Below are 19,092 nucleotides of genomic sequence, written 5' to 3' on the forward strand. Positions count from 1 at the left end.
AGGTGAAGGACACCTTCCACCTCTGACATGGGGGTGGATCTGCTCTGGGTGGTGGCTTCAGATCCCAGACCTCAGAGCGGTGGGTAGAGGTGAAGGGAAGCAGACCACAGCTCAAGGTAAGGAACATACTTAACACCCACAGGCTATAAAAGGGGAATCGCAGGCTTCCCTGGTGGTCCAGTGGCTAAGACCCCACGTTCCCACTGCAGGGGACGCGGGGTTTGATCCCTGGTAGGGAATTAGGGTCCCACATGCCACACGGCACAGCCAGAAGAAAGAAAAAAATAAAGGAAACCTGTGAGAGATTAAGCAAGTTCTAACTAATAAGTGCAGAGTCTCAACTTGAAGTCAGAGTTCTCACTCTGAAGCCTGAACTGTCCTCTAACCATTAAACTGATGCTTAAAAAAAAACACACACACAAAAAAGAGAATGAGTTGGCTTGTTATGTGATGACCTCTACAAGAGTGGGAGCAACCAAGCAGAAATGAAATGCCCAACCTAGACGGATTCTGTGTCAGAGGGATCCTGAGTGGTGAGCGGGGCTAGAAGACCTCTAGGGGCTACAAAAGTCTTCACTGTTACAATAATGAGGCAAATGACATTTTCAGTATTTACACATAACCAATATTAAAATTACCCTAACCTACGTTCTTATGAGTTATTTCTCAAAACATCTTCCCAGCAAAGCTTTCACCTCTATTTTCATCTTCCCACACTGCCCCCAAAAACCAACTTCCTTCCCTGAGGCGACAGGCTGAACTCTAAGACAGTTCTTAGAATGTCTGCCTGACACCCTGGAGATTTCTGATTAAATTTGTCCTATTAAGAAGGATCACTGCTCAGGGTAAGGCGAGCACTACACTTCTTAGTTCAAGGGCCTGGCATTTGAGCCCTCAGTGACAAATGCTGGCGGGCTGGAGTCAGAGAAATGATCACTTCAGAGACACTAAAACCCCACAACCAAGTTTCATTTTATTAGGACAGGGTTTCAGGTTTGTTTTTTGTTTTTTTTAAGACTTCAGTGGTTATCTCCTTAGGAAAGGGGTGGGGGCTCTGTTCCCTTCTTACTCCTAGGCTTAGAAGAAAATAAGCAGATGTGCTCTAAACCACTCCACATGTAGGTCACTTATCAAAGATAGGCTGTAGTGGAATTTTACTGTCTTGAGAACAGCTGCCATGAGCTGGATCAGTCATGGGCTTTGTGGCCGCTCTAGACTCTGACCAAAAGTCCTCAGTGAGCCTGGGAGGGAGGGAAAGAGGGAGAGCTCACCATAGCCGTGTGTGTTTTAGGTGCTCTTACAATGACTTAAGTGAGAAGGAGCTAAACCCCAAGTTTAGAGTGAGGCTTCTAAGGCAACTTACCCACCATCTAACAAGTTAAATGTTTTTCAAACACGGTATACTGAAAAGAAAATAAGATCTGCCTGCAAGTCCTGTCCAAATGACCCTAAACAAATCACCATCCTTCTGAGCTTGTTTTCCATCTGTAAAATGAGGATGAAGCCATTGATCACTGGATTGTTTTGAGAAAAGAGACGACGTAACTATGCACTTTCAACGGCCAGAGTATTAGTCTCTCAACCATCATCTATCTCTCTGGTATCTTAATTTACCCACAGTATCTTGACTCCCCTACCAGACTGCCTCTGAAATCAGACAGTGAAGGTTCAGATCATGGCTCTACCACATCTAGTCATGTGACCTTCAGACTTTGGTCTTCCAATCTGCAAAATGGGCCTATTACTAGCACCTACTCCAAGGGATTTGTAAAAATTAACCGACTGTAAAACACAGTGCAGTGCTGGCATGCTACAAAAGTCCAGTGAGCGCTATTACTATTATTATCCACAGTAGCAACTGGAAGACCTTTTTCACATCTACTGTCTTGCCCAGAACAGGTGTTCCACAAATAGCTGAATCAAGGATGTTCTATTTGCTTTCTCTACATTTAACCAGGTCATTAAACTGGCAGCTCAAAGACCTAGAGAGCTGTTTCCCAGCAACCTCAGAAGTTGTTGGCTGCTAAATTCAAGACCCAGAAATCACAAGGAGAGTGAAGCACACGCCCGACTGTAATGAGCCCAGGAGTCGATACTGTGTAGCTAGGAGCTAAGCAAGAAGCCCTGCGTGGGCAAAAATGAGAGGTGCCCAGCGAAGCACCAGTACCACCACCAGTGAAAAGCTTTCAGTAATTCATGTAATTGGAGCTACAGGCTGACTGGCCCTCCAATCCCAAGAAAGTTGCCACTGTTGAAAATATTTTTGGAACCCACTTTTTAGAAAAGCCCCCCCAAAAACCTCTCCTTCTCTGGAAGGGCACAGAGGCAGTATGGCAACATGATCACTGCCCTGAGTGTTGGGGGTAGACAGACCTGACAAAATTCCTGCTCTGCTGTCTACTAAAGCCAAGCCTCAGACAACTTACTAACGCCACAATTATCTGCAAAATATGGAAAATAAAGAGTGCCCTTGGGGCTTCCCTGGTGGCTCAGTGGTTAAGAATCCGCCTGCCAATGCAGGGGACACGGGTTCGAGCCCTGGTCTGGGAAGATCCCACATGCCGCGGAGCAACTAAGCCCATGTGCCATGGCTACTGAGCCTGCACTCTAGAGCTCGTGAGCCACAGCTACTGAAGCCCGCACACCTAGAGCCCACGGTCCGCAACAAGAGAAGCCGCTGCAATGAGAAGCCCACGCACCGCAACGAAGAGTAGCCCCCGCTCAACGCTAGAGAAAGCCCGCGCAGCAACGAAGACCCAACGCAGTCATAAATTAATTAATTATTTGAATAACTTCCTTTAAAAAAAAAAGAGTGCCCTCTTCTCAGGAACTCTGTGAAGATGAGTAAGAAGGCACAGAAAGCACTGAGAGTGCCTGGTACTTATGAAGCTCAGTTAATTGTGCACTGGCTCGTTAATGGTGGACTCGAGGGAAAGGATGACAAAGGGAGGTGTTCACATTCTAATTTTTGTATACTGGCATAAATTAATTTTTTCTCTTGTTACTTTTTAAAATCAGAAAAAATAGTTAAACCTTACAACCTGTTTTAGGGAACAATTATCGCCCAGTGTGGCACAGGCCACAAGTTGCTCCCTATACCTATTCTCCACTCCTTTCAAAGGAACAGAACCACAAAGATTAAAAAAAATAAAATAAAAAAAAGAAAGGAACAGAACCACAAATTCTTAGCTACACACATGGCTGCCAAAATTTAAAACCACATTTCCCAGTCCCCCTTGTAGCAGGGTCTGGCCATGAAACCACATTCTGGTTGATGGGATGTTAGTAGACATTATTGCACTTTTAAAGACAAGTGATGGATGGAACTTTGGCAGCCATGATGGGCCATGAAGACAGGGCCTAGACCTCAATGATGCAGAACACTGAGCTAGAAGAGTCTGGGTCTCCGAATTCCTTTGAAAGTAGAACCACTATGCTAGCCCTAGACTGCCTGGCTCCTGAACTCGCTATGATAGATGGGAACAGTTCGATCATAATTAAGACACCATTATTCTAGGTCTCTGTTGTCTGCAGTCAAACCTAAGCCTAACTATAATACCAGCTTAATCATCTACGTCACTCACCAAAATCGTCTCCAAATGACAAGTCTTGACTAAGGCCTACCTCCACTGTGGATATTTAAAAGTCCATGTACACCATATAATTAACAAAGATTTTCAAAAACCACCTCAGAATGGAAGGGATAATCATTCCTAGAATGTGTGTTTTATGCCCTATTTGTTAAAACAGTCTTACTATTTTAGCCATATAAAATCTTTTTTATTCCTTTTAAATATTTCAGTTAACATATGCTAAATACCGTTCGAGTCTAATTATCAAAAAAAAAAAGGGGGGGTAACAGAAAATGCAAGCAGCCTCCCAATCTCAACAATCAGAGCACACATTCCACAGGGCAGTGGATCTGCTGCCTGGGTGATGCATTGCCATGGCAACAAGCCGGTTGCTAGGAAACCGAGAGAGAGGAACCCCAGGAGAGGCAGTATCTACCTCAGGTCCCCCGCACTCAGACATTTCTCAGGAGAATTTGTGCACTTAGATTCCCTAAGAGCAGGAGATGACACAATGCACTCAACACTGACTACTCGATGAAACAGCTGGTGTCACAAATACCTTCGATGACAAAGAGCACTTGTCCCTTCTTTAGAGGATCTTGCTCTTGGAAAACATTCTGCAGAGCAGAATAAAAATACTGCCCATTTAATCATTCTGAATGGCATACGCTTAGAGGCAGCCTGCCTTGATCTGGAGGAAGTAAGGTCCAAATAGTCCTCTTATCACAGAAGGAATCTGTGGCAATAAAGCTTTCAAGCTGCTAGGCTGACATCCCATCACCTCTGGCTCAGGTAAGCTATTATTTCTGTTACTTAAGACAAAGGTTCTTTCTTCCCTGCTTCTCCTCTCGCACTGCCCCCTTACTTTTTAATTTTCCTCACAAGCCAGATCATTCTAGGACAAGAAATCAATCCACATGAAGAAAGCAACAGAATCCTCAGGTGCACTGCCTTGTGTGATAACACACACTGAGGGGCAAGGCTGTGTGATCTTCTTAGATTGTAAAAGAACGATTCAATTTGGCATAATTGATTTTGGGATGAGAAATTCCTATCTAGTTCATTCAAGAGCACTCCCGGGCTTCCCTGGTGGCGTAGTGGTTGAGAGTCCGCTTGCCGATGCAGGGGACAGGGGTTCGTGCCCCGGTCCGGGAAGATCCCACATGCCGCGGAGCAGCTGGGCCCGTGGCCCATGGCCGCTGAGCCTGCGCGTCGGGAGCCTGTGCTCCGCAACGGGAGAGGCCACAAAAGTAAGAGGCCCGCGTATCGCAAAAAAGAAAAAAAATTAATTTTAAAAAATAATTTTAAAACATTTAAAAATAATAACAGGCTTTTTTTTCCTGATTACCAAACCACGTATGTTCACTGCCTACAATTAAGAAAATTCAGGAAAGCACAAAGACGGAAGGAAAAGTCATACTCAGAGGGGCCCAGAAGGAGCTGTGACCAGCACCCACCCTCATGGGCCCTCTTCCACCCCTACCTGGAGTCACAGCCTTGAGGAAGTTCACTGCCAGCCAGAGCCCTCAGCTGCCTGGTCACATGCTTTGGTAGGAAGCCCAACCACAGGCTCATCCCTCCATAGAACCACCTGGGTGGCTGAGAAGGCCTGGGGTCATATGCTTAGCCACAGATATGGGACCAAAGTCTCCAAACCAAATGTCATCACTTTCAGAAAATGAGTGACAATCAAAACTCCCTTGCTCCTTGGTTCCTGGCCTCAGGCCATAAGCAAAGGCCACAGTGGAGCCCTGCAGTACAGGGCTGAGACCCTGACCCTGAGGTACCAACACCAGTTAAGATAGCATTTTCAGGGCTTCCGTGGTGGCGCAGTGGTTGAGAGTCCACCTGCCGATACTGGGGACACGGGTTCGTACCCCGGTCCGGGAAGATCCCACATGCAGCGGAGCGGCTGGGCCTGTGAGCCATGGCTGCTGAGCCTGCGCGTCCGGGGACTGTGCTCCGCAACGATAGAGGCCACAACACGGAGAGGCCCGCATACTGCAAAAAAAAAAAAAAAAAAAGAATCCGCCTGCCAGTGCAGGGGACACAGGTTTGATCCATGGTCCGGGAAGATCCCACATGCCGTGGAGCAACTAAGCCCGTGCGCCACAACTACTGAGCCTGCGCTCTAGAGCCCGCGTGCCACAGCTACTGAGCCCGCATGCCACAACTACGCAAGCCCGTGTGCCTAGAGACCGTGCTCCGCAACAAGAGAAGCCACTGCAATGAGAAGCCCACGCACTGCAACGAAGAGTAGCCCCCACTTGCTGCAACTAGAGAAAGTCTGCACGCAGCCATGAAGACCCAAAAATAAAATAAATAAATATATATTTAAAGAAAGAGCACCCTAGTCCTAACACAACACTGTAAATCAACTACACTCCAATAAAAAATATTAATTAAAAAAAGAAAAAAGGAGCACTCCAGTCCAATATAAACTCCTGTCAGCAAAGCTCTTCTTCCAAAGTGTCAACCTATCAGGTGATGATCAGACATAAACTTAAATCACCTTAGATAATATTACTCGACAACTGGACCATGAAGAAGTCCCTGACAGAAATGCCCAAGGTCCAGCCAGGTGAATGGGTACAGGCAGAGGTCAAAGGCACATCGGTATGGTTCTACACTCAGCCCAGGGTACAGCCCAGAAATCAATTCAGCCAGCCAGCCGGAAGCCGGCCCAGGCTCTATCCCATCCCTGCTAACCGGCTGGGCGGTCTCTGCACCCTTGAAGAAGACAATAATATGCATAAAAGAAAAAAAAAAGATTTCATGCAAACCCACTAATAAGGAAATTCAGTGTTCTGGGCTCATCGCACATGATTGTTTATTAAGTAAAAAGTTTCAGATACATGCAAGTGTGTCTACTATAAATGTCACTTTTGAGTACTTAATACTTAAAAGGAATACCACCTTCATTGGAAATGCTGAAATCTAAAATTCAGACCACAGCATGGATTAGGGCAGGATATTAGAATGTCCCCAGCATTCTGATTTAGTTGCTCTCACCTGAGAGGTCTGCTATGAGGATAAAATGTTAAGCAAAAAGCACTTAGAACAGGGCTGGGTACACAATGAACTCTCAGGAAGTGTCACCTACTATGATGTCTGTAGTTCCTGCAAATCAGCTACACTGGTAGTTCACACTCAAAGAGTGGTCCACCGAACACTGAGGGTCTCAGAGATTCTTTTAGGGGATCCATGAAGTCAAAATTCTCATAATAGTAATATGAAGATGTTAGTTGCCCTTTTCACTCATTCACTCAAAAATGAGCAGTGGAATTTTTCTGGAAGCAGATGACATGTGACAGTGCAAAAGACTGAATGCAGAGGCAGCTGAAAATCCAGCCAGGTGTTAAAAAGCTTGCAAAAATGTAAAATAAGTTGTTCTTCTCACTAAATAGGCTTATGTTTAGGAAAACAGCTATTTTTCATTATAATCACAATACGTTAACATGTAATGGATTTATTTTTTTTAAGGATTATTTTTAAAATTCTGTCAGCTTCATTTATAAGACGGTAAATATCACGGATATAACCCAGATTAACAAAAGCTCTTTGGGGTCTCTCAGTGACTCAGGAGTATACAGGGATCCTGAGACCAAAAAGTTTGAGAACCACTGGGTTAAACATTTAAAAACAACTAAGTTCTGGAACTAAAAAGAGGGGAAACAACTCCTCAGATTATAGCTGGTTCCCTTTTCAGATTTACCTCAAATCAGGGCCACCAGGGGTATCTTAGTTATGTTAGGGTCCTGTGTCCCTAACCCCTACATAAAATCCTCTCCAAAAGGCTCGGGGTGGGGGTGGGGGTGGGGGGGATTGGCTCTAGCCTGGACACGAACTATTATTAAAAGCCAACACTTCACTTGAGTCCAAAGTCACTCTTGATTTGCAAACTCCTAAACACAATTTCGTAAAATTCGTTTCAGTTAATAAAAGAAAATGCTTTGTTTAATCGTGATAAAGATCTGGCACTACCAGCACTTAAGTTTCATGCACACCGACCCACCAGCAGTTACTGAGCTTAAGTCCTCTTGCTACAGCTCACACCACGGTTCAGGAGGACTGAGCACCTATCACAGGCCAAACACTGTTGTACGTGCTGCAGATCCAGTCAGTTACCACGACAACAAATAAAAACACATCATATGGGGCTTCCCTGGTGGCGCAGTGGTTGAGAGTCCGCCTGCCGATGCAGGGGACGCGGGTTCGTGCCCCGGTCTGGGAAGATCCTACATGCCGCGGAGCGGCTGGGCCCGTGAGCCATGGCCGCTGAGCCTGCGCGTCCGGAGCCTGTGCTCCGCAACGGGAGAGGCCGCAACAGGGAGAGGCCTGCGTACCGCAAAAAAAAAAAAACCACATCATATGATGCCAGGCAGTGCCAAGTGCTACAAAGAAAAATGAAGGCAAGGAAGAGCAAGACATGGACATTTCAGACAGAGCAGGGCGCAACTCTGGTAAGGCAACACCTGGGCAGAGAGTAAACTACATGATTACCTGGAAAGGAAGATGACCCAGATAGGTAGAACACAAAATGGGCAACAGTAAGTAAGCAGCCCTGACCTGATGGGAGAGGAAGAACTCTGAACAGCAGCCGAGGGCAGAATAAACGTTAGGTTTTACTCCTAGTGAGACAGGAAGAGCCACATGACCCTCTGGCATCAGTGCCTGCACATGGAGACAGCATTCCAGCACAGCTGTTAAAGGAGTTGTTTTGTTTTTTTTTTACTGTAATAAGTGACGCCACTAAGACTGGCCAAAAGAACTTTCTATAACATCTCCTTCAATCTTATTTATGTAGTTTCCTGTCAATGTAAAGAATTTCTTTTCAAAAGCAGTATCTATCCAAATGTGGCCAGAATTTAATTTTAAAATTTGGAAGTGTCATTAGAGTCCATCTCACTTTTTCTGTGACACAGATGTCCATCAATAGGTTTAACTAAATTGACACATCCATACAATAAAATACTCTGCAGCTATTTTTTTTAACAGCTGGGAGGTAGAAGGTGATTAAGAAGATAGGACAACTTAAGTGCAATGTGGTACTCTGGATCCACTCCTGGAACAGAAACAAGAGATTACTAGGAAAATTGGTAAAATCCAAATATAGTATGCAGTCTAGTTAACAGTAAGGTTAATTTCTTACTTTTGACAAAGGTACAGCGGTTATATAAGATGTTAACAGTAAGGGAAGTTTGGGTGCAGGGTATATAGAAACTCACTGTACTAGCTTTGCAACTTGCCTGTAAATCTAAGATTATTCCAAAATTTATGTTTTTTTAGAAAGGCAGTAGTATAGATCTATCTGTATTAGCATGAAATAACCTCTAAAGATACAAATAAAAGGAGAAATGAAAACCACCTCACCCTTTTATCCTGGCAAAATTTCAAGTTTGACATCACATGTTAATACTGCAACTAAAAACCGCATATTCTGTGGGAACAGAAATTCCTAAAATCATTTTAGAGAGTAATTCAGCAATTTCTAATTAAGGTGAAAACAGATATACTCCACAACTCAGCAGTTCTGTTCCTAGGTATATCCTCTAAGGAAATGTCTGTTCATGTGCACAAGAGTATTTATAGAAGCAGTTTGTAACAGAATAAAACAACTGGACATAATCTAAATGTCTATCAACAGAATGGAGAATAAGTATGATATAAATGTAATACTGTACTGTAGTGAAAATGAATGAAACAGATCTAAACATTTTCAAAATGAATGAACCTCACTAGCAAAATAAAAAACAATTACTAACCCAAGAATATATATTATTCATAAAATGTTTAAAATATCCAAAACAGGACTTCCCTGGTGGTCTAGTGGTTAAGACTGTCGCTTCCACCGCAGGGGGCCGGGGTTCAACCCCTGGTCGGGGAAGTTCCGCATGCCGCGCAGTGCGGCCAAAAACGTTAAAAAAAAAAATCCAGAACAATACTACACATACCGCTGAAGATTACACATATATGTATGAAAGTATAAAGACAGACCTGCAGGGGGATGATAAACACCAAGGCCAGGAAGGTGGTTATCTATGGAAGGCAGCGGGTTGTTCTATATCTTAACTAGAGTGTTATATACATAGGTGTTCATTATCACTACTCTTCCACTTTTCCGGATGTCTAGAATGTTCCACAATTTTAAAAAAGAGCAAGGAGCGAAACAGTGTAATATGTGTTTGTGTTAAAAAGAAAAACAGAAGGGGAAATCATACACACAGCCACCTATAGGTAGCTCCGGAAGGCTCCTAAAGGAGCTGGTACCAGGCTGCCTCTGGGAAAGGCCCAGGGGACAGTGGTGGGAGGGAAACATACTTTTTACTCTATGCACTATTACACCGATGGAACTTGTTTACTGTGTGCAGTTATTATCTGAACAGTTCACCGCCATTGAGGGATGGGGAAACCAGACTGGGGCGGGGAGTGGAGAACAGACTTACCCCAGGTACCATGGTTAGGGACAACCAGCCTAGAATCTGAGTAGTCAGGTTACCAGGAACCAGCCCGGATGTGCTGGGCTGTTCTGTTAAAAACTGATGTATAAACCAAGAGTTTGGCTGCCTAGCCAAATTCTTTCCCACCTCCCTCCTAATGGCTGACTACCTACCCTAGTTTGTTTTCTGATCTGGTAATTATGTCCAACATAACATACTTACACATCAATTTAATTTTGTTTGTTGTTAAATTTACAACATCCCATGAAATGAAAGAAGGCAGGAGACATCACAAAATCAAGGGCGGAGACTGATTTTGTCCTTGTGCTGGTGGGACAAGGACATTAACAAACATGGTATTGTTTTTTTGTGGCTTAACAACAAACCCTATAGTACTTATTTACCTATGCCTTGTCGTACAGTAAGTTATTAAAGCATCACATTATTAAGCCCATTGTACAGATGAGGAAGCACAGTTGAAGAAAACTGCCCAAGGTCAGTCAATGATGTGATAAAGCTAAACTTCTATTCTACAGTATCATCTCACTCCCATCATAAAGAATTAGAAATTCCGCAAGAAAACATGGAATTTTGACAGGTTATTTTTCAGTGCATAGACCATTACCCAAGGCCAAAATTCAGGTTATTTTCTGGAACTTCACGGAACAAAAGTAAAGCAATGAGTGCTTTCGCCAACAAACTGTTCATCCCAATCACTGTATTTACCATCAGTTTTAAAATGATTTTAAAAAAACAAAAAACAAAACAGGCAGGGCAGGAAAATCCAGACCCTCCTCCCAGGAGGCAGAAGCAGATAACTGGTGGCGGAAGCAAGGCTTAGAGGACCTAGAATGCCCATGCTAGAAGACTGCTTCCAGAAGCTGCAGTGCACACTTGCCCAAGTGGCATGGTCTTGGCCCTGAGAGCTTCCCATGCCTTATTAGGTACTTTCCCCAGCCAGCAACACCCTGTCGCCCTTCCTCGTCCCCATTCAGTTAAGCCACAGCCCAGCCGTTCCAGCTTCAGAGCCCAAGAAAATGGAGGAGCAAGTTCTCCTTCCCCATCTAGAAAAATCCTGACCACCTGATCTAATACGCTTCAACTGTCGTAAGAGGTATTGGATACACCTTGTTAAATGCAATTAAACCACTTACCAAATCCTTGTTATTTTCAGAGTAAAGTTGATGATTGACTAAAATTGCTAAACAGGGGAATTATCCAAATTCCTGGCAGGTGAGAACTGGAGTTGTTGACATTCAGCAGGCTGTGCTATACGTTCATGTCTTGCATCTTAATAAAAATAAGCTATCAAATGAGTATATATATTTGTACATGACACATTCTAGCATCCCTAGAGAGCTACCTGCCTCAGTGGCGGGTAAACACTATTCAGCTGGTTAGCCTCTACACAGGTGGCAGTAACAGGGGCAGCTAAGTTTCAGGGAATAGGTACCACATCCCAGGCACCAAGCCACTTGTTTTATACTGACCACCTCATTAACACCGGGCCTGCCTTTTTCCACTAGAGGAATCACCCAACAGTATGTCCTTACTATATGATCCCATTTATAAAAAGCTCAAAAACAGTAATTAGGTTCTTACATTTTCAGTGCTAGAAGCTAACAAAGCGGTTTCCTTCGGGGCAAGTTAGATAGGGTGAGTGGATGGGGAGGCACAGGGGCTTCTGGATGCTCCTCCTTTACCTTGGGGGCTGCTTACAGTGGGCTCGTTCACTCTGCAGGAATACCTCAATCTGTACACTTAAAAGGTGCATGTTTTCTGTATGTAAATTACAGCCCCATAAGTTTGTAAAGTTAAGCACTTGGTGTTGATGGAAGGATAAAGAGCAAGCACTGTCAGAACTCCTGGGTTCTGATTCTGACTTCCCCAGTAAATGGCCTACGATTTGGGGGAGTCATTTCTGGGGGGCCTGAGTGTCTTCACTCCTAAGAGGTTAGAGGAGATACTCTCCAATTCTCTCAGTATACCATCACTGCCATTTCTTTTCCAGGTGGAGAAAAAAGAGGGGCAACTGGATGAGTAGGAAAATAACTCAAGAGCAAAAGTCTCTACCACCAGGACATCATTAAAACACAAAGCATAAAGCCTCTCCAGATTCAGGATGACACTCTCTGGCGCCACACTGGAACAGCAAGTTCTAAGCTCTCAGGGAGCAGATGACGGCTGCCGTCACTAGACACCTTCGTTAACAAGCTCACTATCAATATTAAAAATTTTAGGAATACATTTCCAAAAAGCTACACTGGGGCCAGAGCTGTCAAGGCAAGCGGGCACTCATATATTGTGTTCAGAGCATGACCTTGGCATAATCCTAAAGGCTGGGCAGCAAGATTAGAACAAGGCCATTATTACACACTCCTATTTACCCAAGTGTTCAGGGAAAAGGGTATCTAGTTTAACTTAACAGTCTGGTTAGCCATACTCCCATATATACCAGAGGAGGATTTTACATTTCCAAACAATTTAGTCCTTTTTGTGTGGGTTGAGTGTCAGAACTCTTAAGGGTCTCGTGAGGAGTGAGTCACTGCTAGTAAGAACAGTTTGATACTGAAAAACAAAAAACTCGTTTTCAATCAGTATAGAAAATTTAGAGACTAGCATTACTTTATCATACTGACTATGGAATAAAAGCAGTATCAACCCCAGCAAGAAAGTTTCTTTGCTGACTATAAAACCAAAAATCTTTCTTTACAAGTTGATTGCCTTTCATAATCCACAAGTAAAGCAAGTTTAGGAGCTTGGTTTAAGGTTAAGACACATTCGTGGAAGTTGCTGAAAGCTAACATGAGAAAAACACCTTAAATCTATCTCACCTATAAATATCTTATTTGATTCCCATCAGCTCTGTCATCCATTACATTACTGTCTATTAAAATTTGGATTGCTGCATGAGTTAGAATGGAAGCTAGCCCTTAGATTACAGTTAACTAGAAACAGAAACTGAGGACGGGCCTGAAGATCAGGTTTATTGCCCTCAGTGGGCTATTACCAGAAAACATCCAGATTTGGGATCCTCTGTGTATTTAAATTAAAATCTGGCTCCTAGTCATTCAACCTCACTCCTTTCCCTTTACCATGATGATTTAGATGAGGTTAATGAAGGCAAGAGTTGAGGGTGGAGGGTTGGTCTCGATAACATGGGAAGGGCACGGGACCCCTCCTAATTCCAGGAAGGCAGTACAGCTGGTTCCCAAGCATTGGCTACATAACCTGCGATGATTTTAACAACCGTCAGTACTATTTCAGGACCACAACGTCTCAGGTACTTAGATTTTCCCCAAAATAAAGGTCACTGCCAAAACCTGCCAATGGCCATGCAAGATGAAATGAGGGCTCCATTGCAAACTCATCAGGACCACAAAAACCCCGTATCATCTTCAAGATGTAGGATCAAGAGTAAATATATATGCAAAGATAAACATCAATACAGAAGATATACTTAGGTGCTTTCTGCAACTTCAATACTCTTAAAAACTGGGGCAAGTGAGGCCAAGGGCCAAAGTCTATCCAGAAGTTGGGGCCCCAGTCCATCTCCATGACGTGCGTCCAGCACAAGCACGACACAGCTGCAGGAGGGGTCACCCTACAGGCCCACCCCGAGAGCTGGACCGGCAGCTTAAGGGAGCCCCAGTCCGCCAACTCAGGCCGTGAGGAAGACGCTACTTCCCCGGCCCCGCCCGCCTCGCACACAAGCCCGACCCCAGCCCCTAAGCAGCCAGGCTCCCAACCGCCTCCCGCCTCCAGCAGCCCCTCCGCCGCCCAGCAGGTACCTGGCTCTGCGCAGGCGCCTGCGCAGTGCGCGCCCCTCACTAATCCCTATGGGGAGCAAAGGGGCGAGGCCCGGTACAACCCGCTCCGGGACTAGCGGGCTGCGTCCTGCGGGGTCCCCTTCCCCAGGTTGGGGGTCCCAGGGCTTACCCGCGCCCAGGAGGCTGGCCAGAACCAAGAAGGAGTACATGACGCCTCCTGACTCCGCAGTCAGTCTGCAACGCAGAGCGTCAGCTGATCCTCAGCGAATATAAACGTGCCCCGCCCCAAAGCCGCCCACCGCGCAGGCGCAAGCTCTGTCCCGGCCGGGCGGCCCGAATTCTCCCCGCAGCCTGACTCAGCGCCGCACAGGGCGCCTGCGCAAAAGGAAGGCTGGGAGGTGGGAGGAGTGTGGAGGACGAAAGGATTGAAGGAGCATGGGAGGAGGATAAGGAGACGGAAGGGAATGGAGAGGTCATCAAAGAATACATAAATGAAGAAGTCAACCTCACCTTTTTTCTATGAAGTACCATTTTCTATTATTAGTACCATTTTTCAGTTGAGAAGCCGTACTCAAAAAGGTTATCTACTTTTTCTAAGCTCTCACAGTTAAAACTCAAACTCACCACTTGACCCACGCTGTCTCTTAAATGACGTTCATAGTATTTTCGTGGCTGGGCCAGCGTGTAACTTCATTCTGGGTCCTGACTTTCCCTCTTAGCATTTCATATCCACAATCCCTTCTCCCCATGACTCACAGACAGGTTTTTCAATGTTAGATATGTAGGGTTTCAGAACAGGTCTCTGAGATGTGGTACTTTGGCATGTGGATTCTTTTGGCTAAAGGCAATGGAGAGCCTGTGGGCTCAAGAGGAATTACTGCCCCTCCCTTAACTACCTAGAAGAATTTAAATGGGGGATTTTTCCCAGAAAAGGTGTTATTACCAGGAACAAATTTTATCTAAGTGACCCCATCTATACGGCAGAGCAGACACCTAATTACGGAAAAATCTGCTCTTCTTATCTGCCTGTGGATGACCCTCCTGTCCTTGGAAGCCCCAGGCCCCTATCCCATTTCTTAGCTCAGCATGGTGTATACACCTCATTTTACCTCTCTGTCTCTGACCCTCTCGTGTCTGTGGGGTTCCCACACATATGAAATTAAATTTTATTTTCTCCTGTTAATCTGTGTTACATCATTTTAATTGTTTGACCAACCAAAAAGAACCAAAGAAGGGAAGGGAAATTTTCCCCTTCCCAAAATATGCAAACACTCCCAAGGCCCTCTCATGGTTTGTCCCAGAGTTGGAGGGAGTGGAGGAAAGGGATTGAGAAGCAAGATGGGGGAGGATAGAAAGTGTCTGAGCCGTTGGAGAAGGAAACAGAGAGTGAAGCCTGAATTTGAGAATCAGGCTAAAAATCAGCCAGGGGCCTTTATGGAGAAGGAAGCTGCCCACCCTGTCTAGCCCTCAATCCTCACCTTACTCCAGAATAAGAAAGGCCTGGGTGGCCCACAAAACCACTTGCCTTCTACCTGTGGTTGACCCTCTGGTTCTGAGCAGAGGGATGACCACAACCTCGCTGTCCTCCAAGGGCCAAGTACCTACAAGCCGAAGGGAAAGAAAGGAAGGAAACCTCAGACTTTTAGGGCAGGCCCTTAAAGGTCATTTAGTCCCATTCCATCATTGTACCAATTGGGAAATTGAGGCCTGGAATGGGAGGGACATTTATCCAAGGTTACACCTGACCAGGGAGGGGCAAACCCAGGGTCCCATCCGTCTGTGACAATCTATAATGCTTCCTGAGGAACAGCCCACAGACAGAGGTCTCAGCACCTTTGGCTCAGCTCCTCCACCACCACCCACACAGCGAGGCTTACTTCCCACTGGGGAGCTGGATGGGGAAGTGTGCACCACAGCTGGTGATGTGAAAGAGCTGAGTAAAGTTGGGACAAGATTTGGTCTCAACTGGATGCCTCACTGGTTGGCCTCAATGGCAAGACGGAGGCTGCATGGCTGCCCCATCTGCAGGCTTCCTAAGTCCAGGCACAGCATGGGGCAGATTACCCCAACAGCCAGATAAATGCAAGGGAGGTGGGGTTCTAGGACACAGCCTGGTTCCCAGCTCCTAGCCGATGAAGGAGGCAAAGCATCCCACGCAGAGGTTACAAGACCCCAAGCCAAAAGGAAACTTGGAGACCTTCGGATCACAGGCTCTCACTTGGCCGGAGTAACTGAGCTCTCAGAGCTACTTAATGACAGAGCCTGAACCCACCACGACTCTTTTTAATACCCTCCCCCGCAACTAGAGGGATATGTCCGTGTTTTTGAGATGAACTTTTGCTGCCTTTTATTTGCACACCTGGAACACAAGAGTAATATGTTCCTTCATCCACCCCCTTCCCTGTAAGGACAGAATTTTAATAAAGAATATAGAAGCAGTAAGTGGGTTATTATAATTTTTTACCAAGTCAGTAGATGCTTCAATCCTCTTTAAATACCTTCCTAACCATCTGTGTGTAGGCAACAAGAGCTATGAATCTATTTGGACCCTTTGACCCTATAATACCATTCCTAGCTATATACCTCCCCAAAGACATAATCCAGAGCTAAGAAGTACTTTATCCAAAGTGTTCACAGAATAGCCTTTTGTAACAGTAGAAACTGGAAAGATTTCAAATGCTGAACAATGATGGGCTAGTTAAGGAAATGGGCCGGGACAAAACAACGTTACTTGAAGCAGCTTTGAAGCATGAGGCAGAAGCAGCAAGGTGCCCTTCTCTCTCAGAAGTGGCAGAATTTTCAGAAGAGGAACAAAGAACTGGAAGTGAGAAGAGTCTCCTGATTTGGGGTTTACCCGTCATTGCATTATTTCACTCATTGTAATGTCCACGTTTTACTTCATACTTCTTAAAGAAAAAATTATAGGAAAATTTTTAAAAGATAAGAAAATCCCCTTCTTTTCCTCCCTACTATGAGCTCAAGTTTTCAGGGAACTGCAAAGATATTTTTCCTTGGAAATGTGATCCATACTGGAGACCCTGGCGGGGTTCTTGATGACTTTCCAGTTCTGGGTCCCAGCTCCTCACGAGGCCCCACTTCTAGTGCCTGAGATCTTGTGAGACTCCCACCTGTCAGATGAATAATTCCCCTTCTGGCCCCAGAAAGCTTCCATCTGTTACTGCTTCTATTGTGCAACTGAAAGAGCACTGGGCCAAGACAGCCGATAGAACAGAGGCCTGCACTGTGAAGGCCCAGCCCACATGCCTGGCCCCAAAGCTCCACTCTGGCTCCCCCAACAGCCACCCTGGTCCCACCCTGGAAGCACCCCCTCCCCCCATAACACACCCACACTGCATCTCAGAGAAGGAAGCTCAGGTTCCTCTCCCGCCAGCATCTCCCTCATCAAGACCTCCAGCCTCCAGTCTCTCCTGCCTGCATTTTCCTTTCTGCCTAGTCTGGACCCTCAGGCAACCACTCTAGTAAGCCCCTCCCAAAGACCACTCTCCCCATCAAACTTTAGTCACTCACCTGCCAATTTCTGGCCTCTGCTGTCTTTTCCTCTCTTCCTAGCAGCCCTGGGCTGCTGGAGAAATCAACCATCCCAGCTAGGCTCACAAAACCCTGTGTCACTTGGGACGTATTTGGCCCTCCCAGGTGGCCGAGTCTCCTATTGTCTCCTAATATGCTTCGCCTCTTTTCCCTTGATCTTGATAATTAGTAATCAAACCCCCTATTTCTGGCTGCGTACATGGCCACCCAGAAAAAGGACTACATTTCACAACCTGCCTTGCAGCCATAGGACTTCATTCTGGCCAATGAAATAAAAGAACAAGTGCCCATTTTGTGACTTTAAGGTACTGCTCTTAAAAGGAAGAGACACAGCCAGTGCAAATATTTAACAAATGGTACTGCCAGGACACTGACCATAGTGTTGGGGGAATGTCCTGGAAGGTCCCAACTGAGCCAAGTTGTTGTCTTGGAGGGGTGGGTGGTCCCAGGGGATGAGTAAGCAGGGGGATGGGCACCAGGGAGTCAGCAGCTATCTACCAGCAGGTGGTACAGAAGTAGTTCAATAATTTTACTGCTGAACAACACTACTGGTTTGTACCAGCTAAACGTCATCTAAGGCTGCAAACTCTTTTCTTCTTTATGCTGGATTGCAGACATAATGGCAGGAGCTCAAGCATCCATTCTGGGCCATGAGGTAGGAGCCTTGTTAAGGATGACAAAGCAACAAGATAAGAACCTGGATCTCTGATGATTTTATTTGCCCTATATTGTCCACCTCCAGACTATTTATGTAAACACAGCCATATCTTGTTTAAGGTTTCATTATCTTGAGTTTTTGTTACTTTCCAGATCTTCTCAACAATGCTCAAGCCCTGACCTCATCTCTGTCTTCTTCGTGCTCACTTCCTATTTTACCTCTTCCCTTCCATCTCTGAGGAGGAAATGCCTTTTCTTCTCTTTATGCGGCCAAACTGTAGCTGCTAAACCCTCCTGTGCTTTTGTTGATCAGCTCTTGTGACCTCTAGGTTTTTTTATTTTTATTATTCTTTTTATTTTTAGTATGTTTTTTCCTTTTTTTATTCTTTTTATTTTTAATATATTTTTTCCTTTTTTAAAAATTAGAATATAGTTGATTTACAATATTATATTAGTTTTAGGTGTGTCCATTCTTTTTGTTCGTTCCCCATGCCTTACCAGTTGTTAAATATTTTTATTATCATCCCTCTAGCACTTTGCTCCATCCATTGTCCTTTCCTTTTTCATATCTTCAGTCTCCCCCCTCACCGCTGACTCTTCCCCCTCAGATTATAAATACACACAAGGCTCTCCTATCCTAAAAGAAATCTGCTCACCCCTGACTTTCACTTCAGCTACTTTCTCGTACCTTCCCTTCACTTTCCTGCTCCTTGAAACAGTCACCTACACTCACCATATTTACTACTCTCCCTCCAGACTAACCCTAGCCCAGCCCACAGCTCCACTGAATGGCTTTTTGAAAGTAAATGGTAAATTCCTACTTGGAACGTCCACCAGCACCTTCTCATTCCCTTTAGCCTCTGATACTGTTGGTCTGCTCCTCCTTCCTACAACTCTCCCACTTGGTATCCATGACACAGCACCACTCTGCAGGATGCTGGACATCCAGCACAGAAGTCCCCATGCCCACTTCCTCACCCATGATAGACATCACTACTAGAACGTGACTTCAAAGCCTCCTCACTCAGTACTCCAGCTGCTAGGATCAACTGATCCAAGTTGGCTCTTGGATTGACACATATTTGCCACCTGTCAAGTGGTGAG

The 19,092-nt window shown here is 45.2% G+C and overlaps 1 protein-coding gene across 2 annotated transcripts in view; it reads right to left on the bottom strand.

The window, feature by feature from the left end:
* PSAP (prosaposin) overlaps positions 1-14,064 on the bottom strand; it is a 33,100-nt gene extending 19,036 nt beyond the window's left edge. For both annotated transcript variants that reach the window (XM_022590823.3, XM_022590820.3), the window contains exon 1: positions 13,952-14,064. In XM_022590823.3, coding sequence (XP_022446531.2) covers positions 13,952-13,991 — 40 coding nt within the window. In that variant the 5' untranslated portion in view covers positions 13,992-14,064. The remainder of the gene's footprint in view (positions 1-13,951) is intronic.
* Between the last annotated feature and the right edge of the window lie 5,028 nt (positions 14,065-19,092).

The sequence above is a fragment of the Delphinapterus leucas genome, chromosome 16, assembly GCF_059928025.1.
Source record: "Delphinapterus leucas isolate spDelLeu-1000000601 "Yukka" chromosome 16, BTC_Dleu_Yukka2, whole genome shotgun sequence".
In the NCBI taxonomy this organism is placed as follows: domain Eukaryota; kingdom Metazoa; phylum Chordata; class Mammalia; order Artiodactyla; family Monodontidae; genus Delphinapterus; species Delphinapterus leucas.